At 37.6% G+C, this 23,230-nt stretch overlaps 1 protein-coding gene across 1 annotated transcript in view; it reads left to right on the forward strand.

Moving 5' to 3' along the window:
- The window catches only part of DNAH8 (dynein axonemal heavy chain 8), a 423,841-nt gene that overhangs the window by 41,970 nt on the left and 358,641 nt on the right, over window positions 1-23,230 (forward strand). Inside the window, exons 11-17 of the mRNA XM_007939462.1 lie at window positions 2,427-2,573; window positions 6,148-6,345; window positions 9,562-9,638; window positions 11,478-11,577; window positions 12,424-12,543; window positions 18,326-18,461; window positions 22,796-22,983. Of these exons, the coding sequence (XP_007937653.1) occupies window positions 2,427-2,573; window positions 6,148-6,345; window positions 9,562-9,638; window positions 11,478-11,577; window positions 12,424-12,543; window positions 18,326-18,461; window positions 22,796-22,983 (966 nt within the window). The remainder of the gene's footprint in view (window positions 1-2,426; window positions 2,574-6,147; window positions 6,346-9,561; window positions 9,639-11,477; window positions 11,578-12,423; window positions 12,544-18,325; window positions 18,462-22,795; window positions 22,984-23,230) is intronic.

Genomic DNA, 23,230 nt, shown 5'->3' on the forward strand with positions numbered 1-23,230 from the left:
GCCTGCTACTCTGGGCAGGCCTGAGTTGCCTCTCCTCACCTAATCCCTTCGGCTGATTGCTCTTCTCTCTGGCTTCCTGGCTTTTAATCCCCTTTTCCTGCTCTTCTGACACCATAGGCACTGATAAACTTTTGTCAAATGAATGAATGAATAAATGGGGTACTTGAAGAAAGCAATGATGTTGTTTTGGAGATTGATTAGGAAAGATGTGATATAGAAGTAGGCATGAGACTTGTTAGGTGCCGTTGAGTCGGTTCCAATTTGTAGCAACTCCATGTACAGAAGAACAAAACACTGCCTGGTCCTGTGCCATCCTCACAGTTATTGCTGTTTGAGCTCATTGTTGCAGCTACTGTGTCAATCCATCTTGTTGAGTCTTCCTCTTTTTTGCTGACTCTCTACCAAGCATGAAGATCTCTCCAGGAACTGGTCTCTTCTGACAAAATGAAATCCTTCACAATTTCAGTCTTTTCTTCATTTATCATGACGTTGCTTATTGGTCCAGTTGTGAGGATTTTTGTTTTCTTTATGTTGAGGTATAACCCATACTGAAGGCTGTAGCCTTCGATCTTCATCAGTAAGTGCTTCAAATCTTTTTCACTTTCACCAATCAAGGTTGTGTCATCTGCATGCAGGTTGTTAATCCTCCAATACTGATGTTTCATTCTTCTTTTTATAGTCCAGATTCTCAGATTATTTGCTCAGCATACAGATTGAATAAGTATGGTGAAAGGATACAATTCTGACATATTCCTTTCCTAATTTTAAATTGTGCAGTATCCTCTTGTTTTGTTTGTATGATTGCCTCTTGCTATCCATAGCCCAAGAGGTATGAGGCTAGTCATTCTCAAATCTGAATGTTTGTAGAAATGACTGAGGGAATTTATTAAAAATATAGATTGCTGAATAGGAGCTCTGGTAGCATAGTGGCTAAGTCACTTGCCTGCTAACCAGACGGCTGGCGGTTCAAACCCACCAGCCACTCCTCGGAAGGAAGGTTGGGCAATCCTACTTCCGTAGTGATACTGCCTCGAAAACCCAAGGAGGGGTCGCTATGAGTCGGGGCCGACTCGATGGCACATAACAACAACAACAACATAGATTGCTGAATATCACTCCAAAGATGTCTGTGTCCTAATTCCTGGGCCCTGTGAATATGTTATGTTACATGGCAAAGAGGGGGCGGTTAAATTTGCAAATGGATTTAAGGTTGTTGGTTAGTTATCCTTAAAATAAGAAGATTTTTCTCACTATCCCTTTGGGCCTAATGCAATCACAAACCAAAAAACAAACCAGACTCACTGCTGTCGAGTCGGATCTGACTCATAGCGACTCTTCCTTGGGTTTCTGAGGTGGTCACTACAGAAGTAGATCACCCAATCTTCTGAGGAGTGGCTGGTGGGTTTGAACTGCCAGCCTTCTGGTTAGCAGTCAAATGCCTTAGGCACAATGCTACCAGAGCTCGCTAAAGTGCCCTTAAATGGAAAAGAGGGGGGTGGAAGAGGTCAGAACCAAAGCAATGGCATCGTTTGAAAGACTTGACTGACCATTTGCTGACTTTGATAAAGTTTTAACAATACATTATTTTAAAAACTGGTTTGTTTTTTAGGAAATGTTAGTTGGACATGACAGTGCACTCCTACTAGACCCCAATGTTCCTGTTCTTTTTGTTATTTCTAATAGCTTCAATAGCCTGGTAGAATCAAGAAGTGGCATAGCTGTAGTCAAATATTGGTATTGCAGCAATGCACTTGTCAAAGACTTTATGATATCCTGTGGAGAAATAATGATTAGGGTGATAAATCAGTGTTGCAAAGTCTTAACGTCTTTATGCAATTGAATAGAGATGATTGGACAGATAATTTCTGGGCCTCTTGGAAATTTAATTAACCATGAAAATGTGAAAACAAGTATTACAGTGTATGTTCTATGCACTAACACCAGTGGTCTATGTAGGATAAGAGTTAAGAGAGGGTAGTAAGGATGAAGAAGATAAAAACATGATGTAATTTTTAAAACTACTGTATATTGATTAAAGAATTCTGGTGGTGTAGTAGTTAAAGCATTCAGCTGCTAACCAAAAGGTTCATGGTTCAAACCCAACAGGCACTCCGTGGGAGAAAGATGAAGCAGTCTGCTTCCATAAATATTTACAGCCTTGAAAACCTTATGGGGCAGTTCTATTCTCCTAAAAAGGATAGCTAGAATCGATTCAATGGCAGTGGGTGGATATATTGATTTACACTGATTCTTCAACATGTAGGGAGAGAACTTGAATTTTTAATGTTAGCAGCATCAGGGACCCTGTTAAAGGCTGACATGACTTAGATCTCACTTCTGTGTGAGGAAAGAATTTTTAAATTTTTGACTCCAGAACAAATGTCTCACCAGTCTTCCCTTCCCCCTCCCTTTTGATCTGCTTGTAGGATTGCATTTTTCTATTCAAGGAGTATCAGACATCTTTCCACAAAACAAGAAAACAGATTTTAGAATCCTCAGGGGAAAAATCTTTTGAAGTTTCAGAAATGTATATATTTGGGAAATTTGAAGCTTTCTGTAAAAGACTTGAGAAGGTAAGCATTTTGTCACAGTACTGTACCCTCACCACACCTTTTTGGTTATTTCATACTTTATGTAGCACTGTTAAGACTTATTGTTTCAGATCTTTTGTCTCACTATTGATATAACTCATCTACTAACAGTTTGTGGCATTTTATTATAACTTCTTCTTATTATTATTATTCTTAGTTACTGCCCTCTACCTGTCATACAAAGACTATTGCAAACTTCACCTTTCCCAAGACCTCAATTCTATCTCCACCTTTGAAACTTGAACTTAAGATCCACTGCTCTTAGCTACCGTGTTAGGCCAAAATACTTGCATTGCCTGACAGAGCCCTGCACTTGAGGAATATCTGGGTGTTAAGGCAGTTTCTCTTTCTAGGCCAGTATATACCAATAAACATAAACATTGTGTGGATGCCTTTGCTGGACAGATGTGTTTCAGAAACTTCTGTACTTTTGCTTTATTTATTGGGACTAGCTGGGGAGCAGTGATATTTTTTTTCAGAGGATAAAGGTTAACCATACCAGAGCCTCCTTGGAAGCAACATTTAGCCTTTTGAGGAACTGCCAGACTGCTTCTCAAAGCAATTGCACCATTTTACAGGACCACAAGCAGTGTGTGATTTTAATTGGAGTATTTAAATATCATGAGCTCTGGCAACGTAGTGCCTAAGGTATTCTGACTGCTAATCAGAAGGCTAGTGGTTCAAACTCACCAGCCACTCCTCAGAAGGAAGACTGGGCACTCTACTTCTGTAGAGATACTGTCTCAGAAACCCAAGGAGAGGTCACTATAAGTTGAAATTGATTTGACGGCAGAGTTTGGTTTGGTTTGCTTTATTTAAGCATTATTTTAATTGGGTTATTCTTTTTGTCACTGAGTTGTAAGAGTTGTTTATATATTCCAGATCCAAATCCTTTATTAGACATATAGTTCGTAAAATTTTTCTTTCCTGTGATTGCCTTTTTACTTTCTTGATGTTGAAAGTATCAAAGTTTTTAATTTGATGAAGTCCAGTTTATTTCTTTTTTCCCATTTGCTGTTTTTGCTTTTTGTTGTCATATCTTAGAAACCATTATATGGGACTTTTTTTTTTTTTTTTTTCCCAATAAGGATTTTTTTTTCCAGTTGTATGAGTATTGGCCCGGGTCAGATTAATATTTAGGCCCCATTCAGGAACTGTTTCATAAAGATGAAGGAGGCAGAGGCATTAGTCAACTCCATGCTTGGACCTTCAAACTTAATCTCCCCCTACCTCCATCCCCGTATCATATAGCAGCAACATGGAAGCCAGTCTTGGTAATCAGCCATGACTTCCTTTTGCTTCTCATGTCTATATAGACCACATAAGGCATGTTGTAAGTCACCTGAGTGGCCTAAATCTCCTTGGGCTGGCTTCTAGAACAGTTTTTTTTTTTTTTTCCTTTATAGTGTGTGGAAATAAGGGAGCAAGAGTAATGCTTGCTGTAAAATGGCTTTTCTAGGTTGACATGTGCAAGGACTGTACATGAATTCTACTGGCTGTGTAGAAGGACCAGTTGTGTTGCTTTCATGGCATGTATTTGGAGGAGTTCCCTAAGAATAGATTTACTCTCTGTCTGACCATCAGACAAATGGGCCAGCCCGGAGGAGCTTTGAGCATTGTTCTCTGAAGCAGAAATGAAAATGGCAGTCACTGATGAGGATTAAGGAACTAGGAAGCCTGTGGTCATGAAAGATTATTTTGAAGAAGATGATGTTGGTACATTTATTTCAGGAAGGTAGTGAGCCCAAGTGGAGATTACCCAGGACTCTGTAGGGATCAGATGTTGTTGTTGTTGTCGGTTGCTGTTGAATCACTCTGACTCTTGGCACCATAATGTACAGCAGAATTAAATGTTAGCTGGCCCTGCACCATCTTCATGATCCTTGGTATGTTTGAGTCCATTGTCGTGGCTATTGTGACGATCCATTTCATTGAGGAGTTCTCTCATTTTCGTTAGCTTACAGGTCAGAAGTGATTGCCGTAGTCCTGAGTGTAGGTGTCATTGCTACTGTTGTTAGGTGCCATTGAATCAATTCAATTTGACTCATAGAGACCACATTTGACAGAGTAGAACTCCCCTATGGGGTTTTTGTTTGTTTATTTTTTAAATTTATTGTGGTTTAGGTGAAAGTTTACAGAGCAAATTGGTTTTCCATTCAACAATTTATACTTTTTTGTGTGTGTGTGTGTGTGTGTGTGTGTGACATTAGTTATAATCCCCTCAATGTAATAGCACTCTTCCCACTTCCTCTCTGGGCTCCCTGTTTCCATTCATCCATCTTTTCTGTTCCTTCCTACCTTCTGAGCTTTGTTTTTGGGCAAATGGTGTTCTTTTGGTCTAGTATGGTTGATTTTTCTGAGAATTCCACTCCTCACTGGTATTACTGTTCACTTTATAGCTCTGTCTATTGTTTGACTGAAAGGTAATCCCCAGAAGTGGGTTCTTCCAGGTTTGAAGGATATCTAAAGGCCATAGTCTGGGGTGTTTCACCAGACCAGTAAGTTTGGTCTTTTTTTTTTTTTTTTAATTTTTATTGTGATTTGGGTGAAAGTTTACAGAGTAAATTCATTTTCCAAAGAGCAGTTCATATACATTTTGTCTCATAATGTTGACCACAATTTTCCACAATGTAATAGCTCTCTTCCCACTTCCTCCCCATAGTTACCTCTTCCCTGTGTCCTTCCCTCCCATGCACTCCTGCCCCTGAGCGGTCTCCCTGTGCATACACTGCCCTTCTGCTCTCCCGTGATCGATTGCTCCAAGGAGTGTATCTACCTGATGTAAATGTTCACCCCATATGCCTGTCTATTTGGCTGGAAGTTACAAGAGTGAGTTCAATTCCAGACCTAAAGGGCAACTAGGGGCCATAATCTCAGGGGTTTCACCAGGCTCTGTCAGACCAGCAAACCTGGCCTTTTTTTAAAATATAATTTTGAGTTTTATTCCACATTGTTCTCCCACTCTGTCCAAGATCTTCCATTGTAATCTCAATACGAGTGGCAGTTGTGGTAAATGGAGACCATCTATTTCTTCTGGACCCAGGTAAACCCCATAGAGTTTTCTAGGTGTTAATCTATATGGAAACAGATTGCCACGAGGACTTCTTGTAGGTGTCATGAGGTAAAGGAATATGAATTTATGCTAAGCTTTACATATGAGAAATACAGTTAGGGCCAAGAAGAATGGTAAAGTTTTTGAATCCAGTGAAATGATAGATACCTGTTTAGATATATGAAGGGGTTTTTACTCAAGTTTCTCTCCCTGGAGACAACATGATTACATTCTGAAAGACAGGAGGTTGTAAACTTATCTGGATATGATAGAACACTATCTGTCTTAAACACTGCAAGATTAGTAATGACTGGTGACAGAGATTTATATTCTAGTTTAGCTCCACTGATTGGTTTTAACTAAATAAATCTAAGGCCTACTTATTGATTTTATTTTTAATACAGTCAATTATTGGTTAAGAGCTTAGACTCTTAGAGTTTAGACTCTTATAAGTGGGTGTTAATATCTGATGTTTAAAATAAGATATCACTTTTTCTTTTTAAGATTACAGAAATGATAACTATTGTGCAAACATATTCAGCCTTGAGTAATTCTACCATAGAAGGAATAGATATTATGGCAATAAAATTCAAAAATATATATCAAGGGGTTAAGAAAAAGCAGTATGACATTCTGGATCCAAGAAGGACAGAATTTGAAACAGATTTCTTAGAGTTTATGGCCAAAATCAACAGTTTAGAGGTAAGTAATTAAATACATACTTTCACTTTGACAAAGCTGAAATGTTATCAATAGTGCTGGACATTCATTTATTTACTATTTCCTTTATTGTAAATTCCTCTTGCAAATTGATTAAAAGAAATTGCAAGTGCAAATAGAGGAGTTCCAGTAAGATGGCAGAATAGGCAGAAAGACTGCACAGATGCTCTTCAATAAAGGAAAGGGGGACCAATTAACACAGATACAGAAGATAATCCTGGAGCCCTGAGCTTTGAAGGGAAGGATATAGAAGTGGACAAAACTCCAACTAGTAGAATAATGTGCATGAAAACACCAAAAAAGGAGACATACAGAGCTGCGGTCTGGCAGTGATCCTGATATCACAAACAGCTTGGATATTGCCGAGTGGTTGTTAGGACCTAAGAATTAACCTAAAAATCAGCCTTACTAGCTAGGGACTGCATGGAGGACTGCCCTAGTGGCTGGTGAATAAAAGGGGAAGCAGCAAAGAGAAAGGGGGGGTTGAGCTACGGACTTTTGCCTGTCCAGAGGGGGCAGCCATTTTGAATGTTTACAAGCAGTTCAATCATTTTGGATATTTAAAGTGACAGTATTCTCTCAGATTCCAGGGACTTAAGGATAGGCCCCACTTGCTGGGAACCACAAGGACAATACAGATGCCAATGACTGGAAACGTTCTAGTTTTCAGCTTTTTCTCTCTTCCAATTTTTTTCTTTCTCGTGGTTAACCCCATTCCTTGTTTTTCTTTTTTGCATTTTTCTCATTTTTTTCTTCATTATTCTCCTACTCTACCTTTTTTCTCTTATTGCCCTCTCCCCAGATACTGCTTTTTAAATTTTTTTCCTTTTTTTTTTTTTTTTGGGGTGATTGTTCCTATGTGTTTATGTGGTATATTTTTTGTCCATTTGCTTTTACTTTTTTGATGGTTTTTTGATTGTTGTTTTTGTCTAACTGAGTGGGAGATAGCAACTGTGCCCATATGATGCAATCACACCCATACCTTCTGCAGCTCCACTTACTGAGTGAGAGTCACCACTTCTTTCTCCACCAACTGGCCAATGATAAACAGCCATCAAGAAGAGCCTGATTCTCTCTTCCTGCTCTTCATGAACAGTTAACAGACATCTAAATACAACAGCATCACAAGGTCTCAGAGACAAAAGACCATCACAGTCCACACAAAGAAGCAAGATAAAGTGGTAGAAACAAGGGAGCAGGATACAGACCCAGAACACATCCTTGAGGAAGAAGTAGCATTGGAACTCCCTGACAAGGAATTCAAAAGAATTATATTTAGGTATCTTCAAAGGGTTGAGAGACAGATCAAGGAAAACACTGACAAAATTAAGGAAAACACAGACAAAACTTTAGAACAATTTTGGAAGAAAATATAAGAACAAAATGACAAAATAAATGAAAAATTAGAAATGATACAAAATCTACAGATAGAAATCCAGAAGATTTATACTAAATTTTCAGAAATAGATAACACATTCAAAGGACAAAAGAGTAAATGGAATAAATGGAAGACAGAATTGATGAGATTGAAGACAAATATCTGAATATTTTTTTGGAAAGGGATCAATCAGAAAAAAGATCAAAACAAAATGAAGAAAGCCTGAGGTTCATGTAGGATACCATCAAAAGGTATAACCTATGTGTCATTGGAATTCCAGAACAGGAAGAGAAAAATAAAACCACTGAGAAAATTGTCCAAGATTTGTTGGAAGAGAACTTCTTTGATATGATGAGAGATGAGAATATATCCATTCAGGAAGTCCAATGAACCCCAAACAGGATAGGCCCCAAAAGAAAATCACCAAGACATATATATCATCATCAAACTTATCAAAACCAAAGCCAAAGAAAGAATCCTGAAAGCAGCATGGGAAAAATGAAAAGTTACAACCAGTAAGAATAAGTTTTGATTTCTCAGCAGAAACCATGCAAGCGAGAAGGCAATAGGATGGTATATATAAAACCCTGAAAGAGAAAAATTTCCAGCCAGAATTATATACCTGGTAAAATTGTCCTTCAAATATGATGGTGAAATTAAGAGATTTCCAGATAAGCAGAAATTAAGGGAATTTGTTAAAACCAGACCAATCTTACAGGAGATACTAAGTGGAGTCCTTTGAGCAGAGAACCAATAACAGCAAATAACAATTGACCATTAATACACAAGATGACATAACCCAGAAACCAACACAGCTATGCATGTATCCAAAGTAAAATAAGCTTCTTCTTGTTGTTGTTATTTGCCTTTGAGTCAGACTCGACTCATAACAACCCCTCCTTGGGTTTCTGAGGCAGTATCACTACAGAAATAGATTGCCCAACCTTCCTTCTGAGGAGTGGCTGGTGGGTTTGAACTGCCAGCCTTCTGGTTAGCAGTCAAGTGCTTTAGGCACTATGCTACCAGACAAGATTGTAAATAGGGAACCAGAGACATCAATTGGCAAATGAAAACAACTGCAAAGCAAAGGAGGGGTTGCTATGAGTTGGGGCTGACTCGACAACACATAACAACAACAACATTTTAGTTCTATTGGTTGGGTACCTGGAGTTTGGAGCTCACTGCTTAGGATGGCAGAAGTCTTGGGAGGAACTTCCTATTCCTTCTTTGCTGTGGTAAAGGGGTTTCTGAGAGCATCAGTGTTTGATCTTTTTGGCCCTGAATGTTTATACCTTGCTTTTCCAGCATGCTTAAAAATTCTAAATATCCCAAAGGAACATACTTGGTAAAAGATATTACTCTTTTTATTAATTCTCCAGATTATAAGCAATACCCAATAAATAATGAGCCACAAATGCAAGCCACCATAAGTAACTTTATGTAGTAGCCATGTTAATTAAAACAAAAAGAAATAGGTGAAAATTTTACTCAACCCAAAATATTAAAAATTTATCATTTTATCATTTCATCAATATGAAAATCATCAATGAGCTATATTTTACTTTATTTTGTGCTAAGTCTTTCAAATCCAGTTTGTATTTTATACTTACAGCACATCATTTCCAAGTAGTGATATTTCAAGTGCTCAGTGGCCGTATGTGGCCAGTGGCACTGTGTTGGCCAGAGCAGAACTAGATGCTTAGGTGGGAGATAAGTGTGTTTAAGGCTATTTTGATTCTGTAGGAAAGTCATTAATTATTAAGCCATTAACTAATCTCATTAATACCAATAATCATTTTAATATTAACATTTTATTTCAGGTACAAATACAGGCATTTATGAGTAGTACTTTTGGAAAAATCTTGTCTTCTCAACAGGCTCTTCAGCTTCTTCAACGGTATTTATAATGTTTTAAGCAGTTTAGTTTCTAGATGGGATAACTTTAAATCTGAAATTGCAATTTCAAATAAGATGTTTAGGAACTCTCTCCTATGTAGATCTCAGGAGCTCTGATAGTAGTGCCTAAGGCATTTGACTGCTAACCAGAAGGCTAGCGGTTCAAACCCACCAGCCACTCCTCGGAAGGAAGATGGGGCAATCTACTTCTGTAGTGATACTACCTCAGAAACCCAAGGAGGGGTCGCTATGAATTGGGTCTGACAGGACGGCACATAACAACAACAACAATGTAGACTTAAAACTTGAAAGCATTACCCTTTCAGGTGCCTCTAGATAGACTAGTAAATATTTGAAATATAGTGTGATATATCTCCATGCACTTTTATTTTTGTAGCAGAAAGTCTTTAAGAAAATGAAATTATTTCATCTTTTTTTCCCCAGCCATATAGTGTGTCTGAGGTTAATTTCGTGGTTGTTACTGGAAAGGAAACAAATAATGTTTAATTCTGCATACTGAAGGAATTTCTAAAAGTAGTATTTTTTAAAAGGAGTAGATCTAACACTTTCTACTTTCGCTCCTGCAGCTTCCTTTCCCTCTATTCCTGAGAGCAGTGCTCCCTCAAAGGGCAGGGAAGCCCCAGTAAGGGACAAGCTAGATTAGACGCAGTTCTCTTTCAGCTTGGGGAGGGCTCAGGACTCTTGTCTGGAACCCTTTGGAACTCTTCCCTGAGAGTCAGGATATCTAGGTTTGAGCCAGACTTTGCCATTGTTCCATATTTCCAAAATGATGTTTCATACCTTGTGAGTCCTTATCTCAGTGGTCTCTCTTTCTTCTGTTTGTTTGTTTCTTTTTATTTTTAAGCCGTTTATTTATTTTACTGTGGCATGCATGTGGTGAAAGTTTACATAAAGAATTAGTTTTCCATTCAACAATTTATACACATTTTATTTTGTGACATTGGTTGCAATCCTTTCAATGTAACAGCATTCTACCCACTTTTTCTCTTGGTTATCCATTTCCATTCGTCCTCCTCTTCTGCCCTTTCAGGCCTTCTGAGCTTTTGTTTTTGGGCAGCTACTGCCCTTTTGGTCTTGTAAAGTTTGTCTTCTCTCACCTCTTTTCTTTATCTCTCCCTTCTCTGCCTCTTTTCTCTTTGTCTCTGTCTCACGTTTCTCTTTCTCCCTTCCTTCCTCCTTCCTCTACCTCTCCTCCTTTTATTCTTTTTCATCCCCTCTTCCCCCACATTCTCTTCCTTTCTCTCTCTCCCTTCCTCCTTCTTTCCCCAACTCCCTTTCATAGTATGCTGGGGTCAACCATTTTATTAACTGAATGTTATGGTCTAATAATACTCCCTGTGCATCATTTGGTCTCTAAGTGGAGGTGACATTTGGCTGACAGGTATTATGATCATGACTATTTGAGTTACAGGATCATTAACATAGACAAAGTTACATTCAACGTGTTCCCCTTTGTCTTTCGCTAATTCCTCACTCATCTTTTAAATCTCAGTTTAAATGTCATTTCCTCAGGGAAGCCTTTCTTGGCTCCCCATATGTGGCTAGGTTCCCCTATTACATATACACCTTCCTAGAACCCTTGTAATTTAAATAATTATTTAGATAACTCTTGATTGACTTCTGCCTTTTCTGTAAGATAACTGTAGGCTCTATGAGGGCTGGGACCACACTTGTCTTGTTGATCATTGCATCCTAGCACAATGCATTCATTCCTAATATGAATATTTCTCAAATGAATGAATGGGGATTTAGTACTACAGTAATTCCTAAATGTATTTCTCAATTACTTTTTAATTATTCAGACTTCAATTACTTTTAGGTTCCAGAAACTGAACATTCCTTGTCTTCAACTGGAAATAAACCGCACAATTGAACGTATTCTTCAGTATTATGTGGCTGAACTTGAAGCTACTAAGAAGGCAAGTATCGTATTTATAAATGGAATAGTACAAAAAGAATTCTGAAAGGATTGGCCATCATTATCTTGTGCAAAGCTTTTCAGAGTGCTCTTTTCACTGCTAAGTACCTTTGATGCACCTCTCTGTACATGGGTACATTATGTCTCTGGACAGCCACATTGTACCTCTTTGCTATCTTTTTGCTATAGTATCCAGATGTATGGCAAAGCTCATTTCACTTAATATTTTTATGTATAGAAATATGGGCTCTGGAGAATATTATGGCAGATAAAATATTGCTATGAGTTCCCTCTTTTGAATACCTCCTTAAAATTTGAGATAAGGGCAGGAAGAAAAATATGCATGTGAGGTGAAGGAGGAGCAGCATATTATATGTGGGGACATGGGCTGAGGGTGGTAGGTAGTCATTAGAGAAAGGGAGACTAGGGAGAAGGACCTGGGGGAAGGAAACCAGGACAAAGACAGAATGAGTTTATGTTCAAAGGCAACAAGACATCAAAAGTGATGCCATATTCAGAGAATATGGGATTACTGGCTAAATAACAAAGAGATCCCAAGATTTCATATTTGCTTCTATTATTTAAGTAGATCACATTGATAAATAACATTTTCTGGGGGAAAAACACATAATAGGAAATGAGAAGAAAGAGAGAATTAAGTATGTTGTATTATAAATATCACTTCTGAGCCTCAGGTTATCTCTGAAGTGTATTAATGTATTAATTGATCACATACTGTGTATAAAACCTGAATAATGGTATAACAATGATACTAGTATAGCTATATATTGTTGGCCTTCTCCATTGTATTGCATTTCAACCATTAACATCAGCTCTTTAATTACAGCTTTATCATTCTCAAAAAGATGACCCCCCTCTTGCTCGCAACATGCCTCCTATAGCAGGAAAAATACTTTGGGTGAGGCAACTCTACCGCCGGATAAGTGAGCCCATCAACTATTTCTTTGTAAGCCAATTAAAATTGCATTATATGGATTATAGTGGTTTTCATAAAAAAAAAAATCTTTTATTCTATAATAAACTCTGTGCCTAATAAAGTAGTTAGAGCCAATTCTTTTCCCAGGCAAAGAATTTAGTTTATAAATATGCTTGAGATAGACTAAGCCAATTCTTTCATGCTGGATAGATAAACTAGTTTAATTATAGTTATTTTGAAGGGAGTGAATCTTATAACTCTATGTCTTTTAATAATATGGCACACATTATTAAGGATTTTTAGAAATAATTGTTTTAAAAACACAGTAAAATACAGGTGTAGTGCTGAAGCAGTCTTCTATCTGTAGACAGATAGGTCACTGATATGTATTTAGTGAAAGTGAAGATTATTCAAAGAGTATGTTCCTATATGAAGGACTGAGAGTAGCAAGAAAACAAAACAATCCTGTTGCTTTTGAGTCAGTTCTGACTCATAACAATCATGTAAGACAGAGGAGAACTGCCCCACAGCATTTTCAAGGTTGTACATCTTTACAGAAGCGGATTGCCTCATCTTTCTCCCACAGAACACCTGGTAGGTTCGATTCACAGATGTTTCGGTTAGCAGATGAGCGCTTTAACCACTTACCACTAGATCTCCTAGGGCAGTATACAGTAGAATATATTCACTTTCCACATCTGTAAGATTATTAGGTTTCTGAAAAACATCAGGATGGTCTTAGACCCTATTGGCATTCTCAAATTACAAGTTTACCTTTTCATTGTCTTTTTTTGATTTAAGAGGCAGAAGAGCAGAGTAGACATGGTTTACTTGGCATGTGTGTTATGCCTAAGTTTAGAACAAAATAGCTACAGGACAATAGTCTTGCAAATAATTGTATTATCTGTGGTAGTTAAGGTTATGTGTCAACTTGTCTGGGCCTGGTTTTGAGTGGCTGAGCAGCTGGATGTAGTATTCCCCATGATGACACTACTAATCTACTCCATGGTGGAATCTGCTGTGAGCAGCTGAGTAGCTGCCTTAGGAACGTAGTCTCCTTCCAGTATACAAGAAGCAGCATTGAGAAAGGTCTATGCAACTTTTTGGCACCCTTGGACCTTGCATGTAGCTGAATCTTCATTCAGCAACCTGCCATGTCTCCTGCCAATCTTAGGACTGTCCCTGGACTTGAACTGGTGGCCTGCCATGTAGTTTGGTAATCTTGGGACTGTGCCATTTTATTTTTTGACCTTGGATTTGTCAGCCTCAGCAGCCAGCAGCTGCCTGAGTTAAGAGAAACCTCCAGCATCAGTGGGTCAGGAGCAAGATGCAGAATTGAAGCCCAAGGTTGAGGGGCTTTTACAAAGCCCCTAGAGCTGGCACTTTGAACTTGGACTTCTACCCTCCTAAACAGTAAGAGAATAAAATCCTTGTTTGTTGAAGCCATCATTTGTGGTATTTTCTGTTAGAATAGCACTAGAGAACCAAAACTTTAATGTTAAATATTAAGTTTCTATTGTTTTAATTTGCTGCCATCATTGCTTTCACTATTCTGAATTTAAAAAAAAAAAATCAGTAAATTAATTAAAATTCTGGCCTGAGACTAGAACAAAGGTGAGCACTCAATTGCTGATTGACTTTGTAGCAGCGTCACAGAGTAGTACCCTGTGTGACATACGTGAATTGAAACTGAAAACTTTCAAATATTATATTTAAAAAATATGGTTCCCATTCAATATATCCAAACTCAAAACCAAATTCACTGCCATTGAGTTGATTCTGGCTCATAGCAACCCTAATCGGGTTTCTAAGGCTATGAATCTTTATAAAAGCAGACTGTCCCATCTTTCTTCTATGGAGGAACTGTTGGGTTCAAACCACTGATCTTTTGGTTGGCAGCCAAATGTCATAACCACGACACCACCAGAGCTCCTTTATATAATCAGTCTCCCCTCCTTTGGTGGGACTTAGGAATTTGTCCTGATATTCAGGAGATTATAGTTCAAGGAAAATCAGACATACATTTCTTGTCCAGAAGATTGAAGAGCGGGAATAGAGGATTGAAGAAGAGCCTCATAATGCCTGAAGTTGGCTGTGGGGCTGGAACCCTCTCATTTTAAATCCCTTCTTTCCAGCAAACACATGGAAACTGAATAACACCCTTCTTGGAAAGTGACTGGGTAATAAAAGAAATAAAAAATGAAATAATTCATTCTTGAATCAAACAAGAATGAAAACACAACATACCAAAATCTTTGGGACACAGAAAAAGGTGTGATTAGAGGCCAATTTGTAGCAATAAATGCACACATCTATTGAAAGAAAGAAACAATAGTTTATTGTTTTTATTTATTGAAAGAAAGAAAAGAAGAAAGAGCCAAAGTCAACATCTTAACCCATCATCTCCAGCAATTAGAAAAAGAGCAGCAAAGATCCCTACAGTCACCAGAAGAAAAGAAATAATAAAGATTGAAGCAGAAATAAATGAAACAGAAAAAAGAAAGACAATAGAAAAAAAATCAACAAGACTAGAAGATGGTTCTTTGAAAAAATTAATAAAATTGAGAAACCATTGGCAAATTTAACAAAGGAAAAGAGGGAGAGAATACAAACAACATGAATAAGAAATGAATTGGGTGACACCAACAGAACCAACAGAAATTAAAAGGATATTAATAAGGATACTATGAAGAATTATACTCCAACAAATTAGAAAATCTAGAACAAATGAACAGATTTCTAGAAACACACTACTTACTTAAACTAACAGAGGCTGAGGTGGAAAATCTAAACAAACCCATAAAAAAGAAGAAATTGAACAGGTCATAAAAAAAATTACCAACAAAACAAAGCCCTGGCCCAGATGGTTTCACCAGCGAATTCTACCAAATGTTCAGAGAAGAAATGACACCGGTCCTACTCAAACTATTCCAAAACATAGAAAAGGGTGGAATCCTCCCAAATTCATTTTATGAAGCAAGCATAACCTTGATGCCAAAACCAGGCAAAGACATCACTAAAAAGGAAAACTACAGACCAATATCCCTCATGAATATAGAAGCAAAAATCTTCAACAAAATCCTAGCTAATAGACTTCAATAACATATAAAAAATAATAATACATTATGACCAAATGGGGTTCTTACCTCATATGCAAGGATGGTTCAACATCAGGAAAACAATCAACATCATCCATCACATAAATAAAGCAAAGGAAAAGAAGTATATGATCATATCATCCATGCATAAAAGGCATTTGATAAAATCCAACACCTATTCCTGAAAAAACTGTCCACAAAATCTGAATAGAAGGGAAATTCCTCAACATAATAAAGGGCATATATGCAAAACCAACAGCCAACATTATTCTTAATGGAGAGAGACTGAAACCATTTCCCTTGTGAACAGAAACCAGACAAGGATGCCCTCTGTCACCACTTCCATTCAACATTGTATTGCAAGTCCTAGCCATGGCAGTAAGGGAAGAAAGGGAAATAAAAGGCATCCAAATTGGTAAGGAAGAAGTCAAACTATCCCTATTTGCTGATGATATGATCCTATACATAGAAAACCCAAGAGACCCACCAAAAAAAACTACTGGAACTAATTGAGAGATTTAGCATAGTGGCAGGATACAAGATCAATATCCAAATATCAGTTGGATTCTTCTACACCAGCAAAGATATTGCTGAAAAGGAAATAAGGAAATCAATATCATTTATAATAGCTACCGACAAAATAAAATACTTGGAAATAAATCTCACTAAGCACACAAAAGACTTGTACAAAGAAAGCTACAAATGACTACTCCAAGAAACCATAAGAGATCTACATAAGTGGAAGAGCATACCATGCTCGTGGATAGGAAGATTGAACAGTGTGAAAATATCAGTACTACCCAAAGCAATCTATATGTTCAGTGCAATCCCTATTCAGATCCCATTAAAAGACTAGAAAAACCAATCACTAACTTATTATATGAAGAGCTCTGGTAGTGTAGGGCCTAAGGCACTTGACTGCTAACCAGAAGGCTGGTGGTTCAAGCCACCAGCCACTCCTTGGAAGGAAGGTTGGTCAATCTACTTCTGTAGTGATACCACCTTGAAAACCCAAGGAGGGGTCGCTATGAGTTGGGTCTTACTTGACAGCACATAACAACAACAACTTTATGTGGAAAGGAAAGAGACCTCAGATAAACAAAGCACTGTTGAAGAAGAACAAAGTAGGAGGTCTCACACTTCCAGATCTCAAAACCTACTATACAGCCACAATATTCAAAACAGCCTGGTAATTGTACAATGACATACACATAGACCAGTGGAACAGAATTGAGAACCTAGAAATAGATCCATCAACCTATGGTTAGCTGATTTTTGAAAAAGGGCTGAAATCCATCAAATGGGTAAGAGGTGATCTCTTTGACAAATGGTGCTGGAGAAATTGATATCCATTTGCAGAAAAATGAAACAAGATCCATACCTCACACCATACACAAAAACTAACTCCAGATGGATCAAAGACATAAATGTGAACCCCAAAACTATAAAATTCCTCAAGGAAAAAACAGGAGCAAATTTAGGGGCCCTTATTTATGGCATAAATAGCCTCTCAAGTATAATCTAAAATGCACAAATACCTGGAGATAAACTAGATGAATGGGACATTCTAAAAATTAAATTTTTATGTGTTTCTGAAGACTTCTCCAAAAGAGTCAAAAGAGAACCTACAGATTGGGAAAAAATATTTGTCAATGACATATCTGACAAGGGACTTATCTCTAGAATTTATAGAAAACTCCAACACCTCAACAACAAAAAGATTAACAATCCAGTTAAAAAATGGACAGAAGACATGAATAGACACTTTACGAAAGAGGATATTCAGGAAGTCAGCAAATACATGAAGAAGTGCTCACTATCATTAGCCATCAGAGAGATGTAAATCAAAACAACAATGAGATACCATCTCACCCCAACACTAAAGGCAAATTTCAACAAGACAGAAAATAGCAAATGCTGACGAGGATGTGGAGTGATTGGGACTCTCATACACTCCTGGTGGGACTGTAAAATGGTACAACCACTGTGGAAAGCAGTATGGTGATTCCTTAAAAAAGCTGGAATTAGAAATACCATTTGACCCACCAATCCTATTGCTAGGTATATATCCTAAAGAAGTGAGAGCCAGGATAAGAACAGATATATGCACACCCATGTTTATTGCAGCACTATTTACAAGAGCAAAAAGATGGAAACAACCTAGGTACCCATCAACAGAAGAATGGATAACCAAACTATGGCACATACACTGAATGGAATACTATGCAACACTAAAGAGTAATGCAAAATCTGCTAGACACTGTAGAACATTGATGAACTTGGAGGACATTATGCTGAGTGAAATAAGTCAATCACAGAAGGATAAATATTGTAAAAAGTCAAGGAGAGGTTTATATATGGAAGGAAACTTTCTTTGTCAGTTACTAGGGATGGGAGGGAAGGGGAGGCAACATTGCAAAAAAAAAAAAAAGCATTGACCCATGTCACTTTAGTTTTGTGTATTTCACTGTATATAAATTATATTTCAATAAAATGTATTTTTTAAAAATCCCTTCTTTTCTAATTTTCCCTCTCTACTGGTAACTCTTCCCTTCTTCTATTGGCAGCTTGTGTACTGCCCCATCTCTAAGGAAAAAAAATAAAAATTTGTAGTATGATTATGTCATTTTAAATATATATAGTTTTATGATTTGTATATGAAAATAGCCAGCAGTCTTTTTAAAGAAATCTTTTTATCCCCCCTTGACTAACAGAAAAACTCAGACATATTGTCAAATTCAGAAGGTAAAGCTGTCATTCGCCAGTATAACAAAATTTCCTACGTCCTGGTGGAATTTGAGGTGGTCTATCACACTGCCTGGGTCAGAGAAATTTCGCAGTTACAGTATGGTAAGTATGTGGCTATGCCATGAGGGTAAAAGGTGGACATTAAGTGATTTTGAATGAGTTTTTTACATCCCTTTTACATAATCTTATGGAAATTAAAATTTAGATTTGGGGGTGAGAAAATATTTCTTTGTTTATGATTATTAATAATATTCTGATTTTGTAAACAAAAATGATCATTAAAGTTGATATAAATTATAATTTTCTCTGGAAACAGTATTTAAATGTAAATATTGAAATTTTTTATAGATGTTTCTCTGTAGATTTATGAAAGTTTTTACATTTGGTCTTATCATGTTACAGATTTGAAACCCAGTCCCTAGCAGGGGAGAAAATTACTTCTCTTTCTTCTCTGCCCCTCCCTTCCTTTCTTCTACAACTTCAATTTGAGCTCCAGTAAATTAAGAATGTTAGGGTTGTGGCTAAGTGTCACTGAGGAGAGGGGGTTATGTGATGCCAAGGCTTAGGGCAGAGCTAGATGTGAGGTAGGGGATGGTTCTGAGCCATTTTTGATCCATACTGGCATCATCTGGGACATTGTTATTTTTGTGTGGACTCAATGGTTGGTCTGTTCAGTGTCCTGCTTTATCCCTTAAATTTAAGATCTTAATTATAAACTTCACCTTAATCTCTTATCCATTATGTTAAATTCTTAAATTCTTAGCCATAACTCTTTAAACAGTGTCCATGTAGCTTTGTGGGTTGAGGAACATTCTGCTACTCCCTGTGCCATTTTGGGGTCCACAGCATCCTGTAAAGGTCTCTCAGGCCTTCTTCCTACCTCCTCTGCAATGGGACATGTTTTCTGCTCCTACACCAGGCTGGATGGGGGAGTAATCTGAGTTCTTGTTGCTTTTCTAGGGCCCATCCTGGAAGTGGGGATGGGCTGGGGTATGAGTCTCCTCTGCTGTTGGATTCTGTAAACATTTCTGGATTTCTGTTACCACTCAACCCCAAAGCCCTGGGCTTTAGAGACATAAAATCTTGTTTTCCACTGCTACAGTGGTCTGAGGTGATAATTGATATCTATTACCTTCCTTCTGTCAGCACCCATTCCAGATTTCCCTTGCCCTTGGCCAGCACATTGACTGGTCTGGTTTGCTTACCTGGTGAGTTGAACCAGACCTTCATCCCTGAAGAGCTTAGCCCTTAGTTATCTCTTTCTTGTTGGGCTGTGTTTGCTACAGTTGCTTATTGTCATTGAACATGGAAGCAGCAAGAGATGGTTCAGTGAACCCCCACAATATTCTCCCCACTATCCACATGGATAGCAGCAACTCTACCTCTTTATGACATTGAGGGCTGAGTCTCCCAGCCGGTGTAGTAACTCTTTGCCTGCTGGACTATGGCATGAGAAGCCCAAGTGGTAGTGAAAACTTCAGGTTTGGTGGAACCCTTACTGTGGAAAAATTCCTCCTTCCCAAACTAAGATCTCTACTTCTGTGGAGTGTGGAATTGCAGGGTTAAGAAGCACATGTTCTGTGAGTGGGTTATGAGGAGTCGTGGTGTGAGGGGCCACTCTATTTGTGCCTCTTGGTTCCAGAACCAGTATATTTTAGCCACTGAGGGAAATAGCATTACATACAGGTCATTGATTCGTTTTATACTTTATCCTGGAGGACAGCTCCCCAAACCTATAGGATGTTGTCCCCAAAGTGACATCTTAGTTGAGACTTTAATAGACCACTTCTATCAGGCCAGCTCTTTCTGGATGATGTAGTAGTAGATAATAGGAACCAATGGATTCTAATGAAAACATGCTAATGAAAACGCAATGATCCCCCAAGAAAAGCTTAAATTTTACATTATGGAAAAGGACAGGGGAGAATTTCTATTAATTCAAATAAGGAGCACTTACAGTTTTATGTCTAGACTTCCATATAATTTCACACTTTTTGTTTTTTTGTTCCTGCTGGTTTTCCTGCCCCAACTGTCTTTCCTTTTATTTGACAGGTTCAAAAGCAAGCTTAACAGTCTTCTGCTCTATAACCCAAACCAAACCCACTACCACTGAGTCCGTTCCAACTCATAGTGACCCACATAGGGTTTCCAAAGCTATAAATCTTTGTGGAAGCAGTTTGCCTCATCTTTCCTCTGTGGAGCAGCTGGTGAATTTGAACCACCGAACTTTTGGTTAGGAACTGAATACCTTACCACAGCATCACCAGAGCTTCATCCTTCTCCATAAAGCCCATCCTCATTCTTCTTGGCAGGAAATAATGCCATCTTCTTCCAAAGTTCTCCGTGTACTTTATCTATAATTCTCTCTCATGACACTTAATTGGTTGCTACATCTGACTTACGTCTCTTACACATTCCAAGGATACTCTCTGTCTTTGTATCCTTTAAATAGTGACAACAACTAACATTCACACAGTGTTTACCATGTGCTAGGCTTTGTCTAAATACTTTATATATATATACATATATATATATATATATATATATATATATACACACACACAGTTCTTCAGTCTTCATAGAAACCCTGCAAGGAAATATTATTATCCTCATTTTACAGACAAGGAAACTGAGGCACCAAAAGGTTAAGTGACCTGGCCCAGATGATTTGACTACTAAGTGGCAGAGCTAGGATTCAAACCCAGGCAGTCAGTATGGCTCCTGAGTCCTTGCTTCTAACAATAATACCACATTTTTCTAAAAGTGCCATTAACCAACCCCCCAAAAAAACAAACTTACTATCGTCGAGTCGATTTGACTCATAGTGACCCCTCCTTGGGTTTCCAAGGAGGTATCTCTACAGAAGTAGATTGCCCAGTCTTCCTTCTGAGGAGTGGCTGGTGGGTTTGAAACTCCAGCCTTCTGGTTAGCAGTCAAATGCCTTAGGCACTACACCACCAGAACTCCTAACGTACCATTAGGGGCTCTTAAAATATTTTTAAATGCTCAATAAGTGGAGATCAGACAACCTTGGTAATAACAATTTTATCTAATTTTCTGGAGTTTGTCCTGTTTGAGAACACCTATTGGGTGAATAATATATGCTCATTGCAATGGATTGGTGCCCATGAGAAGTGGTAAGAAGTGAAATAAATGATATAAAGTAAATTTCTTTCATACGAATATAGGCTAGCAGAAATGAATTGCTCTGGAATGCTTCTTGGGTTATATTGATGTGACTGTATTTAATGCTAAAGGAACTTGGAATAATAATTGGGTAGTCTTAGTATTGGCCATCTTTCATTGATTGCTCTATAAAGTTTCTCTTATAGTGATTGATGTGAATGGTACATTTGGTTAGTCCTAGAACAGACTGCCTGGCTGTCATTATTAGTGATCTTGCTGGCCATTGTGTCTTTTCAAGCAAGTTCAGTGCAGTCTTAAAGAAGACAGATTTCATCTAATAAATATTTTGAAAGTTATTTTGGATCTTACTTGGAAGAATACATGATATCTAACCCAAGCTTTAAAAAGATTCCAAATGAGTTAGATAAAACTTAGTTGAAATTCTCATGAAATCTGCATCAAGACCCGTATCAAGACCAGTTTTAGCTAATGAGTGCAAGTCGACTGACTTCAAGATAAACAGACTATTTTATTTTGCTAAAAACTTGACGTAGCTGCAATTGTATGAAGTTATGTGAGACTTGAAAGATACTGTGATTATAATGAAATTCTCATGTTATTAGTAGTGTGTATTAAAATAAGGTATGATTCAAGCTGGCACATGCTAGTCTCTAAGTGTTTAAACAATTCGTATTAGGATAATCAATAATTTAAGACTACTTGGCATTCAAGATTATGTATTTCAATAAATAATAAAAAGTATATCTGAAAATGCCTATTTAGATGAACCATTTCATGTGGGATGTAGTGTAAAAAAAGATTCTTCTATTTTAGGACTTCACAACTCAGTGGTGTTTAGCAAATAATTCTTATTGATATTGAGCCTAATTATCAGAAATTCATGCAGTATGTCATGTTTGGTAGTTGTGCACATTTGCCAGTTCTCTCCCAGAGGTTAAGTCACAATCCATAAAAATCAACTAATGTATTACCAATCTCTAAGGCCCACTCAGAAAAGTACTGCAGTCCATAGCACAAAGGGAGTTTGTTATTGGTCAATTTCCAGTCCCTCTGGATCTGATTTTATGGCCTTGTAGACACCCTGCATTCATTTGTCTGACACTTTGTGAGCACTGACTGTGTGTCAGTTACTATGCCTTAGCACCTAGGCCTTGGTACATGGCTTATCCCAGGCTATTGTTTCTGCCCTTAAGAAGCCAGTAGTCCTATGAGGATGACAGACGTGTAAACAGAGTTGGAAGGAGCAAAACAGTTCCTAATAAGTAATATCAACAATCATTTATTTGTAGCTTTACAAGCCACACTTTTTGTACGACATCCAGAAACAGGAAAGTTGCTGGTTAATTTTGATCCCAAAATTTTGGAAATTGTACGGGAAACTAAATGCATGATAAAAATGAAGTTAGATGTCCCCGAGCAGGCAAAGAGATTGCTAAAATTGGAAAACAAATTGAAAGCGGACAAACTGTACTTACAGGTAAGATAGATTAAGTATTCTAATTATATTTGGAGGAGTTTTTATTTTCTTTTTGATAAAAGAAAAATATACTTCTGCATTTGTGATGATGTGGAAATGAGGAAAAATATCTTACTATGTTTTGATAGCATTAAGATACAGACTTGCAAAGAAAAGAAAAGGGAGGAGATGGTAAACAGAAAGTGGAAAATGAATGGAAATCAGTTTTAAACTTTTAGATAATAAACTAATGAAATCAAAGTTAAAA

The sequence above is a fragment of the Orycteropus afer genome, unplaced genomic scaffold, assembly GCF_000298275.1.
Source record: "Orycteropus afer afer isolate SDZICR_OR568_19922 unplaced genomic scaffold, OryAfe1.0 scaffold00059, whole genome shotgun sequence".
NCBI lineage: Eukaryota > Metazoa > Chordata > Mammalia > Tubulidentata > Orycteropodidae > Orycteropus > Orycteropus afer.